Below are 26,091 nucleotides of genomic sequence, written 5' to 3'. Positions count from 1 at the left end.
ATCTCTCCATTGCTTGGAACATTTAAAATTGATGTTAGTAGTTAAAGTGCTCTATTTTTAAATATGATATTTCTTCTTTTAATTAAATCTTGCATTTAACATTTACAGACCCTACTAATTTCCAGTATTAGTTGGGAGAGTGAAGAACAAAGTCCCTGTGAATAAAGTACTTTTAAAATTATGCATGTTTCAATATGAGCTAGCTACAAAGAATTTACAGTATTCAAACCTTGGAATTCATGTAGAAAGTTGCTGGGTATATCAAGAGAATTCATATGGTAAATGACATCCCTAGCAGAACATGCATTTAAAAGCAACAAAATAATAAGCAAAAACAATGCTGTATCTGGGACTAATTCCCCACCAACGCTGATCAAGAAGCACTACTGTTGTAGCTGATTGTTCCCTGCTATGCAGGGGTTTGCCCATTAACATTCCATTGAAAACAGTGGAATGCAAGGTTGGTAGCCACATTTAACGACACAGCAGGTGGATTCTGCCAAAACATTCCTGGAGTGTTCAGAAGCAACAAAGCTATTAATCCCAGTGCCCTAGGCCTTCACTAGAAATAAAATATAAATTTTTAATAGTGAGGGTAATTAATAATTGGAACAATTTACCAAAGATTGTAGTGGATTCTCCATCATTGGAAATCATAAAATCAAGATTGGATGTTTTTCTAAAAAATACACTTTAGTTCAAAACAGGGATTATTTTGTGGCCTCGTTATGTGTGTGTGCTGGGGTCAGACTCCATAATCTCAGTGGTCCCTTCTGGCTTCAGAATCTATACATTAACTTTAGTTACATTAGGGAGGGCATATTACTCTAGCACTGCAACACTCCCTGCCTTTTTTATTTTTATTATTATTTTTTTTATTTTTAATCTTCGTTGTATGGGGAACTTTCTGCTCATGAAAGAGGCTGGCCTGAAAAGTCCACTGAACATGTACAACGCTTGCAGAGCAGTGCTTCAAGCCTGACCTGGACGGGACTGCTTCTAAGGCTACATCTACATTGATATCCAGGGGTGTAATTTGCAGCTCATGTAGATGTACCAGCACTAGCTGTAATATAGCTAAAATAGCAGTGAGGACATGGTGGCATGGGCTTCAGTGCAGGCTGTACAAGCCCACCTGGCCCCACTGGGTACGTACTTGCATTGGTAGACCGTCCGAAACTTGCATTGGTATGTCCTCACTGCTCCTTTTAGCAAGCTAGTTAGATTGCACCTAGCACAGGTGCATCTGCATGAACTGCAGTGTAGGTTCAGTCCAGTCTCTATGCCTAATCAATCCTTGCTGAGCCTTAACAGCACCAATAGATTAACAATTTTTATTAAAGCTAATGTTAAAAAAAGTTATATAACACATAGGTTGGGAGAAGAGTGTCTGTACATCTGGGTATAGTGCTTAGATTATCCACAAATACAAAATTAGGGTTTTTTTTAAAAGTCATATGATACATAGAGTACATGATCAGCAATAACCCAGATTTAGGTGAATATCATCTCAACTGTATTGTTATAATCTAGAGTCCGAATACTTGGGTACATCACCCATGAAAAGTTGTGCAGAGATCTGGTTGTAGAAAGCAAAAATAGGTCAATGAGTGGAGATTGTCCCCCAGTAATTGAGAATCAGGTTAGTTGTCCATTTAGAAAATACAATCCATGAGGAAAGTATTTGTTACTTTCCTGACTGCGCTCCTCATTGGCACTCCAGCTCATCCCTCCTACTATAGAAATCTGTCATACAAAATGAAGTACATCAACAAATCAAAACACTTCTCAGCTCACCTTGCTACCACCTATGTAAATATCCCAAAAGAAACAAAACAGAGCCTACTTCAGTGTTAGCTATTCAAACCATTCCATTTAATAATACTGCTTAGTGCTTATATTGTGCTTTTCAGCTACAAAGCACTTCACAGAAATGAACTATTTAATCCTGGGAGGGGAGGACTATTACATTTTACAGCTGGAGAAACTGAGGCAGAGACTGGCCAGAGAACTATCAAAAGCCACAGAAGAAGCCACTAACAAAGGGAAGATAACTCAGGAGTTTCTGGCTCCTTGCCTGAATAAATTGAATAAAGTAATATAAAGAATAAAAGAATGCTGTATATGTCAGGATATTAAACATTAACACCAGATGCATATTTTCAAAATATAATATGCCCCCAAGTGTTTTTCTTTTAAAATTCTTTCCTGGAAATAGCTAGGCAGATAACTGTTGATCAAAAAAAATTAAGAAACAAGAGAAAGTGTGGCTATGTTTGTGTGGGGGGAGTTGTAGGGAATGGTGACTACTAACATATGGTCAGGTTATGATAACCTTACTCCATGAGTAGTCCCATTGACCTAAGTGAAATTATTTTGCAATTCAACCTGGGTACCAGCATCTAGTCCATGGAAAGTAAGATGGAAGCTTGCAATAGGAGATTAGTGGATGATAAAAGGAGGCTGGAGGACTGTCAATAAAAAGTTTAATTCAGAATTAAATGTGTTTGATGCATGTTGCTGGAAGGCAGTGCAGAGTATTTGTTCATACTTTGGAGTAATTCAGAAAACTCCTCAATTACTGTATTATGACCACTCATTTTCTCCCTGCTCTCCTCTTGGGCCCAAGTTTCCAGTCAGCTTCACAATTCATATACACTCAGCTTACTGCATGTGCAAAACCCATCTTTGCACTCATAAATCACATAGGCCCAATCCTGCAAACACTTATACACATGAGCAGTCTCATTGAGTTACATAGGACCATTCATGTGGAATCTCTCTCATTGGAGGTTTTTAAGAGCAGGCTAGACCTGTCAGGGATGGTCTAGATTGGGGTACTCAATTATTTTTTGTCAAGGTCCAAATTTCTTGGTCAAGATATAGTCAAGGTCCAGACTCCAGAGAAAATAAAATAATAATAATAATACGTACATAAAAAGATTTCGGGGTATGCTCAAAAGCATCTGGCGATCCAGATTTGGCCCATGGTCCACCTACTGACTACCCCTTGTCTAGATAATACTTAGTCCTGCCTTGAGTGTAGGAGACTGGACTAGATGACCACTCAAGATCCCTTCCACTTCTACACATCTGATTCTATGCATGAAAAGATACACCTATACATGTTTGCAGGACTGGGTCCATAATTTGGCAGGCAGTTACAAGCAAATGCAGGTTTTGCATGCACAACTTGATACATGAACGCTTTTGCGGACACACAGCAAGAGCTCTTAGCTGAAAATGTGGTTCTTGAACAAAAATATTTAATAGTCGTAAAACAATTGTGAATGGCTCTTGCTGTGGCCATATCTTGATAATCTTTGTTCATTGATTTAAAAGAAAACAACCAAAAGTGACACACTTTTTCCTTCTGTCATGATGAAATGTGTTAAATGATGGAGCCCAAAGGTAGTCAAGTGACCTCAGCTTCCAGAAATCCAGTCCCTTACTACAAAGGGAAAAAATAAGAGCGCAATTATTAGTCAAGATACACAGCAGAATCCCAAAAATCCAGATTACATTTTTACCGTCTATAGGAACTGGTCAGATGATCTCAACCTACTTCCACGAACAGCTGCAGGGTTTTTTTTGAGTGTATGCGTGTGGCGGGGGTGGAGGGCGTTTGTATCCCCATTTTTAATTTTGTTTGTCTAAACTTGTTCCCTTTCCCCTCCCTTCCAAAATAAAAAGTTATATAGTAGAGAGTGTTTGACTACAGTTGGGTTCCATATTAAAAATATTCAAGAGACCAAATAACCAAGCGCAGCCAGTTTACTGCCTAAAGCAAGAGATTGTATAATATGCAAAAGACATTTCAGGAAGCAATTTTTATCTCACAGCATATTCACCTTACCCAGTAAGTGCACTTCAAAAGATATTTCCCCAAAACTACCTTTATGTCATGGCTTTATACAAGTTAAAGCTCTTTATATGTTACCTAAGATCCAACCCACCAGTTCACACCAGTTTCTTAACTTGTTGTTCTGTACCTTTCCTTATCTCTGGTTTACCACATTCCAGGTACCAATAGGTGGGAAGGCATTCCTAAGCTTGTACCAAGACAAATATTCATGTATCTTGCTTGTGGCAGGTTTTATATTCACTACTGCCAAAAGCTACGTTTTACTCTGCAGACAATTGTGGGATCTCTATGTCTTGACATAAATAAGCAAAAGTGTTAACATAATCACCCACTTGCTGGATATAACACAATGTTATTATGGTGTGCCCTATCCCTAACATACATGTATTGGCTAAGAGGAAGCTTTCTGGATACAGAAGTTTGAAAGCCTATTTCCCTGCTAAAATCAGAGTCCTGTACCAACCCAGACCCTGATTCTGCAAATACTTATATATGTGCTTAACTCTGAGTACATGAGTAGACCCTATGAAGTTCAGTGGGACTACTCATGCGAGAATAGTAAGCAAGTGAATAAGTGATAGAAGACTGAGCCACATTCTGAAAAGATTAACAGATTCAGAGCCTGTGTGTCTCTGAATTGTTCACTGAATATACAATATTTTGATCCGAAAACTACTTTTCAATGTGAGTGCTTAACGTTAAGTACTTGAAGTGGCTGCATTCCATGTTGTATGCAGGCACAGTGGTACTGAATTCAGTGCTTTCTTACTTCAGTGATGGGAACCCTAGGAAGACAGATCTCACCAGGCATTTAAGGGCTCGATCCTGCTCCCGTTCAAGTCAATGGAAAAACTCCCATTGACTTTAATGGTACACAACTGAACCCTTAGTAAGTTTATAGCCTTTTCAGAAACATACTAACTGTACCAAGAAGCGGAACTACAAACAAATTACTTACCTGAACATCGAAGCATTTTCCATTCCCGTTGAAGTTGGTTTCTTAATCGTTTTATTTCAAGTACATTTTCTTGGGAAGCAGGTGCATAGGCTCCAAAGTCAGGTGCAGGAACACCTGATAAGGTTTTGGCCACACTTTGCACTAGTTTTATTTCTGTGTCCTATTTAAAAATAAATATAGTGGTGAAGCAAACTTTTATTTGTTTCAGCAAGAGAATGCAATATTTTATAACCTATTGTAATGAAGTTGGCAGTATCAGTAGTAATAATGAAGTAACTTTCAGTTTTCCAAGTCTGAAAGTACTACCAGTGGAGGAGCTGAAGCAGATGACGAAGGAATTCATACTGTGAACTCCTATAAAGCTAATTTATCGCAAATACAAATGACCTCTCAGTTACTCTTTTATGAGACAAAAGAAATAGCACAGAATTAGAGATGGAAAAATGGAGAAAAATAGGTCTTATTTACTTCATAGATCACTGAATTTTCCGTCACTAATAAACAGTGATTTATTTTGCTTTGACCAGTAATGACATTATAAAAATTTTCTAGAATCTTTTAACAGTTTAAATCAATGTTGTAAAGTCACTGAAAGCATTTTCTGTGGTCATTGTGACTAATGGTGAAGAGCATGCCACTTATTTTCATTCTTCAATAATGTTACTGAATTTCACTGAAAAGGGATAACGTGGATTTTAGTTCTTCTAAGAAGCCAAGCACGCTATATAAAATCTCCACATTTTTATTATAGGTACTACCCGCTAAGTGTTAATATAAATCTATTTCAGTCATTCATTAGAGGCTCACATGTCCATCCAAGTTCCTCCTTCATCTCTCAGCCTACCCTTCAGACTCCCAATAATTCTTCCCAGCTGAATGCTCCTGGTTAGTGTGCACAAATATTTCAGAATACTGTATATCAATTGTGGCAAATTGCCGGCACTACTATGATGGGTCTTGCGCTTTTTCTTGGGGGGGGCGGGGCGGTTCAGGGCACCGTTTCTTGCCCCTGAACTGGGGTTTTAACTGCCCCACTAGTGTCCTGGAGGGGGGGAGTGGAGAGGGAGGGACCCGGGCCCACCCTCTACTCCGGGTCCCGGCTCAGGAGCCCTAGGGATAGCGGTAAACCACTTGAACTAGTGGTTCCTTCCCCTGGACTACTTTCCTCTCCTGCCCTTCAGCTTGTGGGGCTTCCTGCCTTCCCTCTGCACAAACCAGGTGTCCCTTTACCTAGGGTCTTGGTCTTCTTAGCCCACAGCAGCATTTCTCCAAACTCTCCTCTGCTTCCCTCCAAACTGCTCTCTGCGCCAACCCCAATCCACTCTGCTTCAAATCCTCCTCCTGTCCGATTGAAGCAGGGTTTTTTTTTTAAATCAGGTGACTGGCTTCAGGTGCTTTAATTAATCTATAGCAAACTTTCTTCCCTCTACAGGGAATAAGGCTCCCTTCTTACACTCTCTTGCTCCCCTCTGGCCATGCTGTATCACACAATATACAGATTTAGTTCACAAAATTTAAATATCATAGCACAGTAAATTCAAAGAAAATTCTAGAGAAATGTAGAATAAAGTATGGTAAGATTACTTAATTGACATCTTGAGAAATAACATGTCCCTAACTGGGGCAGTTTCCAGGAAAGAGATTCCATTTTATGTATTTCATTACATTAAAACAATAAATAAATGTTACATTTACCCCACATAGTACTTGTCAGTAAGTCTGTAAATGGATTCATGGTAACTTACATTTTCCACTTTTTTGCTTCTTTCCTGATACATAATTCTGCTATTACTTTGTATTTATAAATAGCACCTTCTATGTAATTATCTTAAAAAGCGTTAAAGTGCATAACACCTTTGTGGTAAGTAAAGCAGTATTATTCCAGTTTTACACATCTGAAGTAGAGAAAGTAAGAGCCACATTTGTAAAGGTATTTGGATGCTTACAGACCAGGCGCCTAGCGAGATTTTCAACAATAGCTTAGTGCCTAACTCCCAATGATTTCAATGCACAGGTGATTTTGAAAATTCCAGTCGGCACTTATCTGCATCTTTAGGCATCTAACCACCTTTACAAATATGACCGTTTGTGGCCTAGTCCAAGTCACTCACTTATACACCCCTACCATTATATAGGCTTCTTTTACATAGCAATATTTTTTAAAAAACTATGTTTTGTTTTTATTATTTTAAAGAGAACTAGCCAAATAAAATTGAATATCACCCAGCACGGTGTATTCTGGTGACGCTCTGATAAATGAGGATGCTGACAGCCTACTGCTACTTCTACTCAAGACAATGGTGCTTAAATAGAATAGTTTCTTTGTCAGCTAAAAGGATTTTAGGATAATCAAGATTAGCACCACTTCTTACCTGAATTACCACAAGAATTTGAGACTCAGCTAATCCTTGCAGTAAACAAGTAAGTAGAGAAATCCCATTTATACCAAGGCTCCTGTTTGGTCCAATGACTATTATCATTAAGTCAGGTTGATAGCTATACGCTACAGGAAGAATGAATCCAAGTACAGCACAAAAGAAATTGTTTCTTTCAGCATCCTTTAACAAGAAACAGAAAACAATTTAACATTTATGTGAAACTCCAAAATCCCTGTATGTACCAAAAAACAGAGATTAAAAAATAAACAAAACAAAGAAATAAAGGAGAACTATAAAAACTTCTAGAATAGATCACTGTTGGAAACAGGATACTTCTCTGATCTCATGTAGTGTTCCTATTTTCATATGAATCATTACTTGTATTAATTACGCATCATGCATTATTCATCTCCCCTTTCATTACAACTCCACCCCTCCAGGACTAGTGTCAGAGGCCATTTTAACCTTCTTCAAGCTGTCACAACTTTGGTGCCTAAGATGCACTATACACAAATGAAGAAAAAAAAAAGGGGGGAGATTTTTAAAGGCCTAATGGCAGTTAGATGTCTAACTCCCATTTGTATCTTTGAAATTTCCCCCCCAATTTCATTAGTAAAAACTTGAATCAAATTGATAATCTTAGACACTATTGTCAGTTTTACGAACTAGTAAATATACTTGATTCTATTCTAACTTAGTTTAAAAAAAAAAAAAAAAAAAGAAGTCCTTTATCTTATTTGGTTTCCAGAATTTTTTAATGTACCTCTCTCCAGTTCAGAGAAATATGATATTTGGAGTTGGTCTTTTCAGTTTGGTGTTTCTGGCAAATGTTCATCAAAAGTATTTTTCTGTAGATAAAAAATACATTTCACTATTTCATCAACAACTTCTAATGAGATAATAAATAATACTAGTGAAATTAGTGAAAGTGGATATTAAAAATTATTCTTTGGATGATATTCGTGGCCCCTTATATAAATTTGATCTCAAATTTATCTCAGCAGCAAACACTTCTGAATCATTGTAGTCCCTTGTTTAAATTGTGAAAAGTAAGATTAAAAAAGGTCAATACCAGTTAAAACTGAAATCTCAATAAAAGTAATTTTTTTGTATTAAAGTTTTTAGGAAAATAATGGTCAAGCCACTTTTAGTGGAAAGAGGAGCTGGAGAAGTAGGATATTGATATGTAAAGTTGGCCTTCAATAAAGAATTGTCTATTTGACTCTTCTTCCCCCCAGCCCCACATATGATTAGCAAGCACATTTTCATAGTATGCAATAAAGAAATAACTACTTTCACAGTACCAAAATTGGGAGACTATGCCAAGCTGGGGAAGAAGCTTAAGGAAATGGAGGCTCAGGTGATCTTCAGTGGGATTCTGCCTATTACTAGAGGAGGAGAATGAAGGTGAGACAAGATTCTGATGATCAACAGATGGCTCAGGCAATGGTGCTATAAGGAGGGCTCTGGGATGTTTGACCACTGGGAGGCATTCATGGACAGAGGACCGTTCTTGTGGGATGGACTCCACCTGAGTAGGAGGAAAACAGACTTCTAGGATGGAGGTCGGCACAACTCATTAAAAGAGCTTTAAACGAGGAACTTAGGGGAAATGCTCATGTAATTTCCACACTTGATTTTAACATTGAGGGCGAGGAAAATCAAGTAAGAAAGGATTCAGGAATGGAGAAAGGAACAGCAGGGGGTACAACAATGTACATTAAGAGGAAGAATAGTGGTGATACTGGCAGTAGAATGACTGTACCCAATCGGGCAATGAATGTCGGGGAAGCCAAGCAGCAACAATTAGGACATTTGTTACCCGGGCTCCCTGCATTGGTGTACAAAATGGAGGAACTAGAACTATTGGTACAGGAAGTGAAACCAGATATTATAGGGATAACAGAAATATGGTGGAATCGTAGACATGGACTGGAGTACAGGTATTGAAGAGTATGTGCTGTTCAGAAAAGACAAATAAAGGCAAAGGTGGTAGAGTAGCAAAGTATATTAATGATAAGATAGACGTAAAGAAATTAGAAGTGATGGAATGGATAAGATAAGAGTCTGTCTGTGCCAAAATCACTTTGGGGAAGAAAGCTTCTAGAAGTTCCCCTGACATAGTGCTTGGGGTGTGCTACAGACCACCAGGATCTAATTTGGATATGGATATGAACATCTAATGTTTTTAATGAAATAAATAGTACTGGAGATTGTGTGATTATGGGAGACTTTAACTTCCCAAATATAGATTGGAGGACAAGTGCTACCAATAATAGTAGGGCCCAGATTTTCCTGGATGTGATAGCTGACTGATTTCTTCTCCAACTAGTCGCTGAAGCAACAAGAGGTGATGCCATCTTAGATTTGGTATTTGCGAGTAGTGAGGACCTCATAGAAGAGCTGGTTGTAGAGAACAGCCTTGGTTTGAATGATCATGAGCTAGTTCAGTTTAAATGCAAGGATAAACAAAAATAGATCTGCAACAAGGGCCCTTGATTTCAAGAACTAACTTTAAACAATTAAGGGAATTAGTGAGAGAGATGGACTGAACTGAAGAACTCAAGGATCTGAAGATGAAGGAGGCTTGGAATTACTTTAAGTCATAGTTGCAGGAACTATCTGAAGCCTGCATCCCTAGCAAGGGGAAAACATTTGTAGGGAAGAGTGGCAGAGCAAGCTGGATGAGCAAGCATCACAAAACAGGTGATGAAGAGAAAGCGGAAAAGCCTACAAGGAATGGAAGAGGGGAGGGATCAGCAAGGAAAGCTAGCCTCTTGGAGGTAAGAAAGTGTAGGGATAAAGTGAGAACTCACAAAAGCCAAGCAGAGTTGGATCTTGCAAAGGAAACTAAAACCAACAGTAAAAGGTTCTATACCCATATAAATAAGAAGAAAAGAAGGAAAGTAGAAGTGGGACTGCTAAACACTGGGGATGGGGGTGGAGAGTAAATATTATCTAGGCCTAGCCCAACACCTAAACAAATAGTTTGCCTCAGTTTTTAATAAGGGTAATGAGGAGCTTAGGGGTAGTGGCAGAGTGGCTAATGGCAATGAGGATGTGGAGGTAGAAATTACTGCATCTGAGGTGGAAGTCAAAACTCATACGTCTTAATGGGACTAAATCAGGGAGCACGGATAATCTCTATCCAAGAATATCAAAGGAGCTGGCACATGAAATTGCAAGTCCAATAACAAGGAATTTTAATGAATCTGTAAACTCGGGGGTTGTACCCTATGACTAGAAAATTGCTAATATAGTTCCTATTTTTAAGAAAGGGGGGAAAAGTGATCCCGGACACTACAGACCTGTTAGTTTGACCTTAATTGTATCAAGGTCTTTGGAACAAATTTTGAAAGAGAAAGTAATTAAGGACAGAGGTGAACGGTAACTGGGATAAAATACATTATAGTTTTACAAAAGGTGGATCGTGCCAGACCAACCAGATTTCCTTCTTTGAAAAGATAACTGATTTTTTTAGACAAAGGAAATGCAGTAGCTCTAATCTACCTGGATTTCAGTAAGACATCTGATACAGTTCCACATGGGAAATTAGTTAAATTGGAGAAGATGGGGATTCATATGAGCATTGAAAGGTGGATAAGGAACTGGTTTAAGTGGGGGGGACTACAACAGTTCATATTGACAAGTAAACTGTCAGGCTTGAGGGAGGTTACTAGTGGAGTTCCTCAGGGATTGGTTTTGGGACCAATCTTATTTAATCTTTTTATGACTGACCTTGGCACAAAAAGTGAGAGTGTGAGCTAATAAAATTTGTGGAGGACACAAAGTTGGGAGGTATTGCCAATACGGAGGAGGACCAGAATATCCTAAAAGAAGATCTGGATGACCTTGTAAACTGGAGTAATAGAAACAGGATAAAATTTAATAGTGCAAAGTGCAAGATCATGTATTTAGGGACTAACAAGAATTTCTGCTATAAACTGGGGACTTACCAGTTGGAAGTGACAGAGGAGGAGAAAGACCTGGATGTATTGGTTGATCACAGGATGACTATGAACCATGAGTTTGATGTGGCTGTGAAAAAGGCTAATGGAGTCCTAGGATGCATCAGGTGAGGTATTTCCAGTAGAAACGGGGAAGTGTTAGTATCATTATACACCTCTACCCAGATATAACGTGACCCGATATAATGGGGGTTCGCATACAACGCGGTAAAGCTCCGACACGCTGCTCTGAGCAGCATGTTAAGGGGGCCGGGCTGGGCCGATGGGTTGGATAAGGGGCAGAGAGTCTTGGGGGTGGTCAGGGGCTCCTCCCCACCCCCCAGGGTCTGGGAGGAAAGGGCTGGGGGGGGGCACTTTTGGGGGCCCCACAGTCCCAGAGTGGCCCGGGAGATTAGCCGGGGGGCAGCCCGCTCCGCTTCCCTCACCCCGTCCCCAGCGGTGGGAAGTGTAGAGCAGGCTGGGGCCGGGCTGCTCCTCCACCAGCTCCCAGCCGCGGTGCTCCACTTCCTGCCGCAGGTGAGTACGGGGGGCATCCTTTCCCCAACGCTTCCCGCCACCGGTGAGTGAGGGGAGGTTCGGGAAAGGACGCCCTCTGTACTCACTGGTGGCAGGAAGCGGAGCGCTGTGGCTGGGAGGTGGCAGAGTGGAGCGAGCTGGGGCCGGGCTGCTCCACTTCCGCTGCTGCTGGTGAGTGCCTGTCATGGGGCAGAGGGTGTGGATAGGGGTCGGAGCAGTCAGGGGACAGGGAGCAGGGGGCCCAAAGCAAGTTCAATATAACGCAGTTTCACCTATAACGCGGTGAGATTTTTTTTGTCTCCCGAGGACCATATTATATCAGGGAGAGGTGTATAAGGCACTGTTGAGACTTCATCTGGAATACTTTGTGCAATTCAGGTCTCCAGGGTTTAGGAAAGATGAATTCAAATTGAAACAGGTACAGAGAAGGGCTACTAGGATAATCCAAGGAATGGAAAACCTACCTTATAAGAGGAGGTTCAAAGAGCGTGGCTTGTTTAGCCTCACCAAAAGAAGGCTAAGGGGAGATTTGATTGCTCTCTCTAAATACATCAGAGGGATAAATACCAGGGAGGGGGAAGAATTATTTAAGTTAAGCCCCAATGTGGACATAAGAACAAATGCATATAAACTGACCATCAATAAGTTTAGGCTCAAAATTAAGCAAAGGTTTCTAACCATCAGAGGAGAGAAGTTGTGGAACAGTCTTCCAAGGGGAGCAGTGGGGTAAAAAACCAAACTGACTTCAAGACTGAGCTTGATGAAGGGATGACATGATGGGACTGCCTATGATGGCATGTGGCTCACTGGTGACTGCCAGTAGCAAAAATCTCCAATGGCCAGAGACAGGACACTAGATGGGGAGGGCTCTGAGTTACTACAGAGAATTTTTTTCCATGGATCTGCCTGGTGGGTCTTGCCCATATGCTCAGCGACTAATTGATCGCCATATTTGGGGTCAGGAAGGAATTTTCCCCTAGGTCAGATTGGCATAGACCCTGGGGGTTTTTCACCTTCCTCTGCAGCATGGGGCACGGGTCACTTGCCGGTTTAAACTAGTGTAAATAGTGAATTCTCTGTAATCTTGAAGTCTTTAAACTCTGATTTGAGGACTTCAGTAACTCAGCCAGAGGTTAGGGATCTATTACAGGACTGGGTGAGCGAGGGGAACCATCAAGATCATGTAAAGTTTGAGTCTAATGTCACAATTGGCTTGCCCCACAAACCTCTACACAGCATTATTATTTATTAGGACCCCATTGTGCTAGGTGCTGTACACACACAATATGCCTACATCTGTACAAACAACAAGAAACTTGCCTTCCATGTTAGGTTCTAATACTGAGATAGTTTGATGCCGTTTAGCAAATTCAAGTCCTACATGGTATTTTGTATACATTTTGGAATAGACTGTGTCTTCAAGGCACAGCTCTGTGATGAGCATGTGTAGCCATATTAGCCCAGATCCTCAAAGATACTTAGGTTCCTAGCTTCCACTGAAATCAACTGAATTTCAACCATTGATTTCAGTGGAAGTCTAAATACCTTTGAGAATCTGTGCCATTGCTCTGCTGGGATTGCCAAGAAAGCTTCCAGCCCCCATGGTAACACCCATTGGAGGTGACTCAGATGGAGGAAATCTTGTGTCCCCTGTGACCCACATGGATCCTGGAGGAACAGTTGTGGACTGGGGCCAGCAGCAGGGAGATCTTGTGTCTCTGCAGCCGTTCTGTGCCCCTGGTAGCTTTCCATTCCCCATGGCTGGCTAGGGAAACCAAAGAGGGGTCCTAGCCATGGAGAGACCCCCATGGAAAAGATAATATAGCTATTTTGTAGATAAACTCAGAGTTGGGTGGGAAATGATGTATGCACGCCCTCTCCTTGCTATCTGCCCAGTCCTGCTTCTTCCTCTCCTAATACAAATCTAGAGAACAACATAGAGTCCCACTGAGTCTAGGGTTCTAGATGAGCATGGGCAAGATGACCCCCCTGCTAACCCTTTTACAGCATGCATCATACAGTTCCTAATCCTGGTGCCAGTTCTACTGGTTGTTCAAGAGGGCATGACCATGGTCTGACCCTTTGTTGAGGCTGGTTTCACTGTTGTTCTAGCCTGGAGCTGGCATTACCTCAGACAAGGACTGGGAATGTATCTGGCCCCTCTGTAGGGGCACATGAATGTGAAGGCAAAAGATATTTTGTGCCTTCTCCCCACCATCACATTCACCTGTGCTGGGCTCTTAGTGACTTAAATAAAGCATCTGTGATTAACAGCAATACATTTGATCACATATTGCTCTTTTTAGATCCCTTTTTTAAATAGCCTGACATTTCAATCTCAATTTTCAATAATATCGAAAAGGATTATACTTTAAACCAACAACAAAACCTACCCGAGACAACCCTTATAAGGCAACCTTCTGTCTTTAGAGGCCATCCCAAAATATCCCTAAACATACTGAGTACAATTCTGCCCCAACTTTATTAGGTATCAACTCCATTAAACAACTAATGTTTGTCGGGTGCTTGGGTAGTCATTTAATGCAAGTTTCCTCAGACATATGTGCACCTAGAATCATTTAGAAATGATCCTCTGGGATTTAATCACCTGAAACAAATGGAAAGTCTTACCCATCATCTAAATCGAGTTCAAGATCCACGTCTCCAACAACTATGCAGAGCACTCTACAGAACACAAAGAATAATTATGTGTGTGTGTGTTAGTTATACACACACACACACACACACCTTACATTGATAAGTTTCTAACTTTTAAAAACATGCAGTGCAATTAAGTAATCAGTACAAGAAAAAAATCTGAAAATGTGGCCATTTGGCTAAGGGGTTTACATGTGTGGAAGAGAATTCAATCCAGAAAAAATAATAAACAACCGTGGGTCTTCTCTGAATTTGACCTATTAGCAATATAAAAAACAATGGGATAGCATACGGGTTCATGACAGCTCAGGACAAAAAACAAATAATACAACAGGCTGATAAAAATAATGGGGACTTAGGCAATCAAAAAACAGAGTTAGAAAAACTGTTATTTAACAATCACTCTTAAAACGTTGCGTTTTGCCTTTGATAACTAGATAGCTTTATGGTCACATTTACAGAGTTGCCTATATTTAGTATAGGCAATGCTGCACATATTGAGGTGATGTTGTTTCATTACAGAGGCAAATGAAATGTTTTTAAGGCAGCCCATTGTAGTTTATGAACTTGCATCACATTTTCAAATTTTATAAGAGAGCACCATATCCAATGAGCATAGCTCACCTTTGTAATCCAAAATCAAAGCAGTGCTTTAGTGCAAAAGTTGTAGAAACAGAAGCCAGAGATGATTCTGCAATTCCATTGCACACCTAAAAATAAAAATTTGTATTAATAAATCATAATAAATCCTATATCATACCATTTTTTAATTTGTACCAGTTGAACCTGTTTTTGTCTATACATTAAATATAAATGCAAACAAAGCTACAGCTGTGTGAAAGGAACATTAATGATGTAGCCTAACAAGATTGGTAAAAGTCCTCGTGGCCCGCTACCTGCAAAGAGGATGTGTTTGGCTGTTATGCTACATAGTTGCTCTGTCTGGCAACCTATTTAAAAGCGTTGTTCTATGCTGAAAAGTGACTCTGTAAAAATGGCACCATGGGGTTCCATGTTTATTGTCACTCAATGACTTACAGATAAATCTGCTCAGTTTACAAGTAGGCACTGCTCATGAGGAACAAATACTGGTCTGGGAATCAGGCTGTGCCAAGTTCTAACTGTCACTGTCATTGTGATCTTGGCCAAATCCCTTCACCTCCTCATCCCACTATCTGAACAATACCTACCCCCGCAAAGATTAAATTAGCTAATGTCTGTGTCATGTCTTCAGATGCTACATAAATATGGAGTAAAACAAGGATTTCCCAATTCCCAGCATGGGAAGCTCAGCCTAGAATCTGAGTCAAAATGGGAACTTTTTGGATTTTGAACAATAAAGGTTCTCCAACTGCAATTTAGTTATTAGTTCTCTTGACTGTTGTACAATCCAGCTCCCTCTCCCAGAGCTGAGTGGGGTTGGTAATGTTAGCAGACAAACAACTTGCTTTTGCCACCAACATCTGCAAATATGACTCTAAATATCAATAGCAGGAAGCAGACCTGTTGAGTACGAAGGGGTCATTTTGACAGTTACTTTTCTGACAAGTACTGCACTTTAGAATGAGATGTTCATCCAGAGAGAAAGTTTGCAACTGTACAATGACAAAATACAAACTTATTTATGTTTCGCTTGTTATTTGTAATTCTTCTGGTCACTCCTGCTAATTGTTGATAACAATTGTGTTTAAATATAGTCTTGATACTTCAAAGCCCATCTTTCCTTAGTTCCTGATCCTGCAGTGAAATCATCACACTGAATTTGGGGTATCACATTAATTTTCATGGCAATACACTGATGTTTTAAACAAAACAAAGAGGATTATTGCTTTGCTGGAGAGTTAAACAGAGAGAAAAGCTCAGTTCTGAGTAAACTGTTATTCAGACATCAACAGATATAATAATAAAAGGGCTAAACTGTACATTTAACATGCAACCCACAATAAGGGAGGATGCGTAACTGCACTGCCCTAATGGTAGGATCAAAAAGGAAAAATTACTCCCAATGTGCACTGGGGAAGGAATATTTGAGACGCTTCTTTATGGGGTGCAACATACTCCGTTTGTATCGCCATGGCTCTACCTTCTCCCCTCCCAGTTTTGCTTGAAGCATCAAGTGCACAGCCCTCTGCACTCCCTTAAGAGTCAGAGCAATGACCTGGGTAGGCCTACAGAACAAGGGGGATTCTTGCTCCCTCATATGCCCCTGCTCACATAAAGGCAGGGCACAATCTTGATCAAACACAATCAAAAAAATAACTGAAGTAAGCTGCTGTTCATATATATTTTCTCTTATCTTTCCCATTTACTCTAGTAAATAGTCACAATTTTAACAGATACAATCTGACGGAGACTAGCAGGATAGGAAAAGACATAACTAATATTGAGCTAACACTGAAGAACAATCAAAGAGCAGAAGAAACATAGAAAACAATATAGGCAGTTAATATTACCTTCTTCTTTAGTATTTTATCTAGGATAGCCACCACATTCTGAAGAGAGAGTAAAGCTCTCTCTTCCTTCACAAGTTCTGCATCAAGTACACTGTAAAATAAGTTTTTTAAAACTAATTAAAATTGGGTTATGAATAATAATGTTATATTCTGAATAGTATAGTAATGTTAATTAATAAATGTTTCTAAAGCATTTTATAAGTGCTACACATTTGTCCTCAAAGAACTAGAGGTGGTCAGAGGATGACAATTTTGTTTCATGACAATTTTTGAGATCTTGAACTTTGTTTTCACTCCACAAAACCCTTTGGGACACTTTCCAAAACAGAATTGTGTTGAAACAGTTGTTTATGGATCGAAAACCTAAGCTTTTCGATTCAGGTCTCCCTCTACCTCTCTCTGGTCAGAAGTGAACAGAGAGCCCTGGCCCTCAGAAAACTTCCTACTGCAAACTTCATTGAAATCGGTATGTTTCTGCAAAGTGTTTTAGTTTTGGAAAAAACAAAACACAAAAAAACCCAGTATATTTGATTAAATTACTTTTAGTCACAAATGTTCTGACAAGCTCTACAAAGAGCTTTGCCGACATGGGAGATATATATCATTTACCCTATTTTGCCGATGGAGAAACTGAGGCAGAGGTTAAGGAAGGCCAAGGCCAAAGAGAAAGTTAGTATCAGAGAACTAGGATTAGAAGACAAGAGTCACTGGTTTCCAGTCCTGTGGTCAAATCACTATACCATGCCCACTCCGCAACATTAAGTTGACAGCCACATAAATAAAACCAACCTGACAAGAGTTTTCAGTTCTTGTGCATTCATTTCCATCTCCACTTGAACAGATATTGGTAGCAAATGTGCATCAGCTTTAGAGACAATTGCTGCTGCTGTTTTAACAGGAGGCACTGGAAAGAGAATTTTTTTCATGTGTGATTCCAAAAACCTGTCTATTTTGATAGCTTCATCACTGTTAGTCTTCCCAAACGCTTGCTTTGCTGTGGGATGTGTACTAGTTTGAATTAGCTCAGCCTCCATCATCTGTTTTGACTTGGTAACGAGATTGTGTAAAGGAGTTGCTTCTAGAAAAAAAAAATGCATTTTTTGGGTTCATAAGTATCATAAAACGCAAGTGTAATTCCTAGGCACTAAAAATGTTATATATTAACATGTACAGTAATTGCATTTATTTACCATAGAGGGGTGCACTTGCCTGGCTGGTGCAAATATATATTTGCAGGTGCTGATTTCAACATATTTATGCTACAAAGAAATATGTAATTTTCAGAAGTGATATTTGGCATTCTTGTTTTCATAATAATATGGCTTCAACCTTCCTTTGATTAATATGAAAGATAAGCAAATAAAGCTGTTTCTAAAAGTTTTTATTTGCAGTGTAAAATAAATTGTTCTGTATTCTTTGATGCCCCAATCCTACAGGTGCTTAACTGAATTAATTGCACTGAGTTCATCAGACCCACTCATGTACATAAAGTTATGCACCTGTGTAAGTGTTTGCAGGAAGTGTTTGCAGGATTGGGGCCTAAAGGTATACTCATCCTTGAATAAAAGCCATAAACATTACTGGGAAGATCTGTGTAAATCTCAAGAGATTAGAATCCTATATATGATGCTTTTACCCAACAACCTCAATTTGAAAAAGCCTACAATGTGTACCATTAGCTGGGATGGACCACAGTAGAAGGAACGAAACAAACAACATGAAAGGAATATTTTTCAGAACATGTACCGCTTTTATATTCTGAATTGGTGGAATGATTCAGCAGAAAGAAAACCAGTTGCAGTTAGCAAGGTTTTTGCCTCAAAGGAATATCACTAGTAGTTGTAAGAAGAAAGCAAAATAAATTAACAAACAGAAAAAGAACACACAATACTCCTCAGCATGAGATTTAACCCAGACTTATGACACTGGTGCCAAACCTTCACAAAAGCATCCTCTGCCCCTCTTGTCTCTCAAGCAGCCAATCTGAGCAAGCATACAAAGGGAGGAGGAAGCTGACCAAAGGTTAACCCTTTGCTCACTGGGGACCAAATACTGATTGTGCATCCTGTAATACATATTAGCACTTCCAACCAAGGATGTCACAGCATTTTTGAGACACTGAGGACCAGATTTTCAGCTGGAGTAAGTAAATCAGTGGAGCTATAAAAATAGAAAACTCAATCATAATGGTGGATTTCAATTATCCCCATATTGACTAGGTACAGGTCAGGATGCAGAGATAAAGTTTCTAGACTTTCTAGACCTTCTTGGAGCAGCTAGCCCTGGAACCCACAAGGGGAGAGGCAATTCTTGATTTAGTCCTAAGCAGAGCACAGGATCTGGTGCAAGAGGTGAATATAGTTGAACCGCTTGGTAATAGTAACCATAATATAATTAAACTAAACATCCTTTGGGGTGAGGGGAAATACCAGAGAAGCCCACCACAGTAACATATAACTTCAGAAAGGGGAACTACACAAAAATGAGGAAATTAAAAGGAACAGTAACAAGAGTGAAATGACTGAAAGCTGCAGGTAAACTTTAAAAAACACCGTAATAGAGGCTCAAATTAAATGTATACCCCAAAATTTAAAAAAAAATAGTAAGATGAACAAAAAGTGCCACCATGGCTAAAAAAGAGTGAAAGTGGTGGTTAGAAGCAAAAGATAGAAAGGAGCATAAACTCTGGCAAGGAATAAATGGTCAGTTTTCAGAATAGAGAGAGGTAAATAGTGGTATCCCCCAGGGATCTGTACTGGGACATATTCATAAATGTTCAAAATATACATAAATTATTTGAAATAGGGGTAAACAGTGAGGTGACAAAGCGTGCAGATGATAACTTAACTTTCTTGAGTAATTTTGTAAGTCCAAAGCTGACTGAGAAGCATCACAAAGGGATTGAACAAAACTGGGTGACTGAGCAACAAAATGGTAGATGAAATTCAAATGTTGATAAATGAAAAGTAATGCACATTTGAAAACATAATCCCAACTATACATACAAAATGATATGGTCTAAATTTGAGGTTATCACTCAAGAAAGAGATTTTGGAGTCACTATGGATAGTTCTCTGAAAACATCCACTCAATATGCAGCGACAGTCAAAAAGGCTAACAGAAAGTTAGGAACCATTAGGAAAGGGATAGCTAATAAGTAAGGCTATGTTTTAGTCCTGGGTATTTTTAGTAAAAGTCATGGACAGGTCATGGGCAGTAAACAAAAATTCACAGCCCATGACCTGTCCATGACTTTTACTATATACCCCTAACTAAAACTTGGGCAGGGGGCCACAGGTGCTGGGGGAAGTTGGATGGTTGGTAGGGCTGGCAGAGGCTCACTACCCGGCTCCGCATGTCCCTGCAGCTCCTAGGTGGCAGAGGAGCCATGGGGGCTTTGCACGCTACTCCTGCCACCAGCTCCGGCTGCACAGCTCCTATTGGCCAGGAACCGCAGCCAATGGGAGCTGCGGGCCAGGGGCCTATGGGCACGGGCAGCACACGGAGCCCCCTAGTCCTTCCACTGCCTTGGAGCTGCAGGGCCATGCCAGTGGGAACCAGGGAGCCCCCCACCCCGAGGTAAGCATCCACACACACACACTGCCCAACCCCCTGCCCCTAACCCGAGTCCCCTCCCACACCCCTGAACTGCTGCTGCTGGCCCAAGGGCTGCCCAACTTGGGCAGCCCCTAAGCCAGCACTGGCCACTGCAGAAGTCACAGAAATCACAGAAAGTCACAAAATCCATGACCTCCATGACAGACTCGCAGCCTTACTAATAAGACAGTAAATATCACAATGCCACTATATAAATCCAAGGTACACCTCCACCTTAAATACTAAATACAGTTCTGATCACCCCATCTCAAAAAAGGTATATTGGAATTGGAAAAGGTACAGAGAAGGGCAACAAAAATCTCTCCTCATATGGATTAGGGGTATGGAACAGCATCCATATGAGGAGAGATTAATAAGAGTGGGACTGTTCAGCTTGGAAAAGAGACTACTACATGGGGGATGTGATAGAGGTCTATAAAATCATAACTGGTGTGGAGAAAGTGAGCGAGGGAGTGTTATTTACCCCTTCACATAATACAAGAATAAGGGGTCATCCAATGAAATTAATAAGCATCAGTTTAAAAACAAACAAATGAAAGTACTTTTTCACACAACTTACAGTCAACCTGTGAAACAGGATGTTGTGAAGGCCAAAACTATAACAAGGTTCAAAATAGAATTAGATAAGTTCACGGAGGATAGGTCCACCAATGGCTATTAGCCAAGATGGTCAAGGATGCAACTCCATGCTTAGGGCGTCCTTAAGCTTCTGACTGCCAGATGCTGGGACTGGACGACAAGTGATCCATCCCTTGAGAATTGCCCTGTTTTGTCCATTCCCACTGAAGCATCTGGCATTGGCCACCGTTGGAAGATAGGATATTGAACTAGATAGACCATTGGTTTGACCCCAAGTGGCCATTTTTATGTTCTTATGAGCTATGCCAAATTACACCAGCAAAGAATTTGGCCCTGAATAGTGATCCCTCACAATACTTCCATGAAGTAGGTAGGTTATTTGAACCTATGGATATTAATTATAAGTCTTTTCTGGAGTTCAAGTATGTATCACATTTATCAATCACATTAGCAAAAAGAAACGAAGACCAATTACCTTCATACATCAGACATTTCCAGTATGGTTTATGTGCAGCTCTCACATTTTGTATAGACTCAACAGCACTACAAAAGACAAGTGATTAGCATCATCAGTTCAGATGAAAATATAGGGAAAGTTGCCAAGCTGAACATAAGACTCCGTTTCTGAAGTTTTTGCTAGAAAAACAAAGAGAAGGGCATGTTACTTGGAATGATTACTTGCAAGTGTCAGCCACAGAAAATGAAAGAGAATGTATAGTGTTGTAGTCCTGGATCAGCTATCGACTGAGTACAGAGCTTGTTTGTGAGCAAGAGAGACACCAGATGTGCTCACTATACCATCCTTTAATGCTCTGCCCGCAGGTATGGCTGAGGTTGGCTTGAATATAGCTTGAATTTCTCACACGGTGCAACCTAGAGGCTGAACAGTATAATACAATTTAGTGTTCCATTACACGAACACATTGCTGTCCGACAGGTTTCAGAGTAACAGCCGTGTTAGTCTGTATTCGCAAAAAGAAAAGGAGTACTTGTGGCACCTTAGAGACTAACCAATTTATTTGAGCATAAGCTTTCGTGAGCTACAGCTCACTTCAGCTTATCTAAAGTGATCACTCTCCTTACAATGTGTATGATAATCAAGTTGGGCCATTTCCAGCACAAATCCAGGTTCTCTCACCCCCCACCCCCCTTTCCAAAAACCACACCCACAAACTCACTCTCCCACTGGCTGTTATCATCTGGTATTGCCAGTCACGGCATTAGGAGTTCAGCTTTGACTGAGGTGGATGTCTATAGAGAAACGAGGCTTAAGGATAGAGATAGTAAAAAAAATTCCCCTCCTGAGTTCTTTCACCTTTTAAGCTTAATTGGAAATAATCCCAGAAAAGGAAAACAAAACCAGAAATACATGGATCATTTTGAAGTGGGAGCGATCAGAGTCAGAAAAATAATGCATTGTAGCAGCATATTAAAGCCCTGATTCAGCAAGGTATAATAAGCACATGCTTAACTGTCCCATTGATGGAACTATTCATGTGCTTAAGGCTAGGCATGTGCTTATGTATCTTTTTGAACTGGGGCCTAACTTCTTAATTTGCATTTATCAATATCATAATATTGTTTAATATTTTTGAGCATCAGGATTAAAAAAGTAAGGAATGAGCACTTTAATTATTTTCTGGAAATTGTAGCATTGTTAATGAAATGTTCTGTTTCCCACATTCAGGTTTTAAGGTAGTTTTCTTTACACTTTTAGGCTTGATGATAAAAGTAGAAAAAATAGTATGAAATGCCCATGTGACTTGATTTCTAGCTCACACTCCAATAGCTCCAGTTCAATGTACAATCAGCGTCTTCCATAAACAAGAAGAACAGACACATATAGCATGAAACAAAATATTTCTTGATCCATACCTTAAGCACGGTGCCATTTCTCCAGAGATCTGGGGGAGAGGGTCTCTAAGCAAAGTTTTTACAGTCATGCAGACTGATTCAGACAATGACTTCAAATGGTATCCACCCTAGGAAAATTAAACTATATTTTGTGCAATGCAAAGAACAAATACGTACTAAATAAACTATCTGTAAAACGTGCTTGTAGAAAGTATATTTTTTCATTTAAAAATATTCTACATCCACCTTTTGAAATATGCCTGCATGTTAGCTAAATGGAAAGTAGGATCTAATGGCTAGTGCCATGGAAATAGTCAGCTACAGTTTCTGTTTCAGTCTGAAAACACTTAGTCAGAAGCAGCTTGTTAAAATACGTCATTGTGAAATGACACCAATGAGCATAATATGGTTGGACTGCATTACTGGAAATCAGTTATGATCTTACAAAAAAAAATAAAATAAAATAAAAAATTGGGAAACTTGGGGTGAGATTCCGTACTGAGCCACTAAAGGTACGTCTACACTGCAATTAAAAACCCACGGCTGGCCCTTGCCTCAGGCTCACAGGGCTCAGGCTAAGGGGCTGTTTAATTGCAGTGTAGATGTTTAGCCTAAGCTCTGGGACCCTCCCACCTTGCAGGATCCTAGAGTGCTTTCACAAGGGGACTCCTCACTCAGCTGGAACAAGGAATTTTAGGGCCCCTTTATACTGCACTGGCCCTCTTACCCAACATAAAAGAGTCAGAATTGGGGGGGTGAGGATCTCACCCATGATGCTTTCATCTCTATTAAACTCATTTTCATCTGCAAGTATCTATTCTGATATACACCTTAGTGCTCAAAGGTTGCAACACTGACACCTCTGGAGACTGAAATCCACTATTCATCCATTAACAGGTATAGAATGGTAAAAGACCAATGTATCATAGAACCATAGAATATCAGGGTTGGAAGGGACCTCAGGAGGTCATCTAGTCCAACCCCCTGCTCAAAGCAGGACCAATCGCCAACTAAATCATCCCAGCCAGGGCTTTGTCAAGCCTTACCTTAAAAATTTCTAAGGAAGGAGATTCCACCACCTCCCTAGGTAACGCATTCCAATGTTTCACCACCCTCCTAGTGAAAAAGTTTTTCCTAATATCCAACCTAAACCTCCCCCACTGCAACTTGAGACCACTACTCCTTGTTCTGTCATCTGCTACCACTGAGAACAGTCTAGATCCATCCTCTCTGGAACCCCCTTTCAGGTAGTTGAAAGCAGCTATCAAATCCCCCCTCATTCTTCTCTTCCGTAGACTAAACAATCCCAGTTCCCTCAGTCTCTCCTCATAAGTCATGTGTTCCAGTCCCCTAATCATTTTTGTTGCCCTCCGCTGGACTCTTTCCAATTTTTCCACATCCTTCTTGTAGTGTGGGGTCCAAAACTGGACACAGTACTCCAGATGAGACCTCACCAATGTCGAATAGAGGGGAACGATCACATCCCTCGATCTGCTGGCAATGCCCCTACTTATACATCCCAAAATGGCAACACGGGCACACTGTACATTAATTTTGACGTACAAGAGCCTTTTCCAGGTATTTTACTTTCCATGCCCTTTCAGTTCTTGGCCTCTCTGCTAAGACTAATGGATTGTAACTAGGGCCAGGCAATATCACAAATAGCTTTTGTTAAAATTATGAGATGTGGCTGGCCTGATGGCCCATCAGAGGTGAGGTACTTGGGTTGCAGCTGGTAAAGTGCTTCCTGCAGCCTGCTTATGGAGCAGCCATGGCATTAGCCTCAGAGGACAATGCTTGCTTCTGTCTTAGCTAGAAAGAAGGGACTGCAACTGTAACTTTGTAACAGGCAGAAGAGAGGAGGTTTAAAAGGAATAATTAAATGGAGAATGAGGATGAGAAATGGGTTCGCCTTAGGAGAGAAACCAGGCTTGGATGCCTTGAATGAGTAGTAATATCTCTACAAACTCAACATGCCCACAAGAGCCATCAGTTCTTTAGGATGCTGTCGAGAGGGTGAGTGTGAAGGATGCACCATGAAATGTTCAGAAAAATAAAATATTTTCTTAGTTAAAAAGATAGCTTTCAATAGCAGTAGGTCGTGTAGAGGTTTTTTAATAAATACAATGAGAAATCAATAAGGACTCCATTACTGGGTAAATATGTACTTGGGCAGATGACTTTAAAAGCTCTATTGGGGCAAGGTTTACTTGCAAAAATGTCCATAATGCAGCCTTGTTCTTAATGGATCTGATATGGTTCGGAGTAGCACTCCAGTTGCTGTGCACAAGCACTATGAATCCACATTGAAAGCTTTATTTTTTTAAATCCGAATATAAAATCATCATATAAATTCTCTCTCCATCAAAAGTGTAGACTACAAAATGTTAGTTTAAAAGAGATGCAGCTTTTCTACACACTCACAAGAGCACTGTAAAATCTTAACCATTCTTGCATTCCTGGTTCTCAAAAAAGACATTCTAGTAAAGTTTCACATGCATAGGGAAAGAATTTATTTTGCTGAGCTTTTTATTTCTAGTTTCAGGCTAGGGTGAGGCTCTTATACAGAGACCCTCCCCTCCAAAATGTACAAAAAAATGACACGTTTAAAGCTTTACCTCTAGAACTGCACACAGCCTTCCATTAGCTAACTGCATTAGGAAATGTGTAAGGTGGGCAAAACACTCTGGAGTAGCATTCATCTGACCCTAAAAACCAGGAAAATGTTAGAAAGAAATAGAAGCCTTGGTCAACAAAGCTGGTAACATAAGAACTGCTACAGTGGATCACCCATGGTCCACATAGCCCAGTATCCTGGTTCCAGCACCAGATATTTCAGACAAATGTGCAATATGTGGAAAAATCTGTACCTCCCCCCCACCAACCCATAAATGTCTCAGCCTAATTCCTAAAAGTTCAAGATATGTTTCAGGCCTGAAACATGAGGTTTTATTCTTGGTCAAAGTGAAAATCTATCTATCAATAGCTGGACAATTAGGACATTTAAAATATAAGTATACTTTTAAAATAAAATTATGAATGAGAAAAGATGCAAAATCCTGTAAAATTGCTTACCTCCGGGTCACCAATTCCTGAATCATATCCAGAAGAGACCAGAATAAGTTCTGGAACAAACTAAGATAAAACAAAGATATGTTATATGGCATTTTTGCAATCCCTGGGCCCAGTCCTGTCAACTGGACTACACACATTACTCAGGAAAATTCTTTATTCAAGACTTAGC

General features: G+C 40.1%; 1 protein-coding gene across 6 annotated transcripts in view; it reads right to left on the bottom strand.

Moving 5' to 3' along the window:
• Positions 1 to 2,469: 2,469 nt before the first annotated feature.
• HDAC10 (histone deacetylase 10) overlaps positions 2,470 to 26,091 on the bottom strand; it is a 33,518-nt gene continuing 9,896 nt past the window's right edge. For all 6 annotated transcript variants that reach the window (XM_077834623.1, XM_077834633.1, XM_077834642.1 and 3 more), the window contains 12 exons: positions 25,923 to 25,982; positions 25,466 to 25,555; positions 22,869 to 22,975; positions 21,469 to 21,536; positions 17,586 to 17,874; positions 16,797 to 16,887; positions 14,968 to 15,053; positions 14,317 to 14,370; positions 7,965 to 8,049; positions 7,196 to 7,381; positions 4,824 to 4,983; positions 2,470 to 3,451 (listed from right to left, as the gene is read on the bottom strand). In XM_077834623.1, coding sequence (XP_077690749.1) covers positions 3,426 to 3,451; positions 4,824 to 4,983; positions 7,196 to 7,381; positions 7,965 to 8,049; positions 14,317 to 14,370; positions 14,968 to 15,053; positions 16,797 to 16,887; positions 17,586 to 17,874; positions 21,469 to 21,536; positions 22,869 to 22,975; positions 25,466 to 25,555; positions 25,923 to 25,982 — 1,302 coding nt within the window. In that variant the 3' untranslated portion in view covers positions 2,470 to 3,425. The remainder of the gene's footprint in view (positions 3,452 to 4,823; positions 4,984 to 7,195; positions 7,382 to 7,964; positions 8,050 to 14,316; positions 14,371 to 14,967; positions 15,054 to 16,796; positions 16,888 to 17,585; positions 17,875 to 21,468; positions 21,537 to 22,868; positions 22,976 to 25,465; positions 25,556 to 25,922; positions 25,983 to 26,091) is intronic.

Source organism: Eretmochelys imbricata, chromosome 1, assembly GCF_965152235.1.
Source record: "Eretmochelys imbricata isolate rEreImb1 chromosome 1, rEreImb1.hap1, whole genome shotgun sequence".
NCBI lineage: Eukaryota > Metazoa > Chordata > Testudines > Cheloniidae > Eretmochelys > Eretmochelys imbricata.
This window is presented reverse-complemented; position numbering and strand designations above follow the sequence as displayed.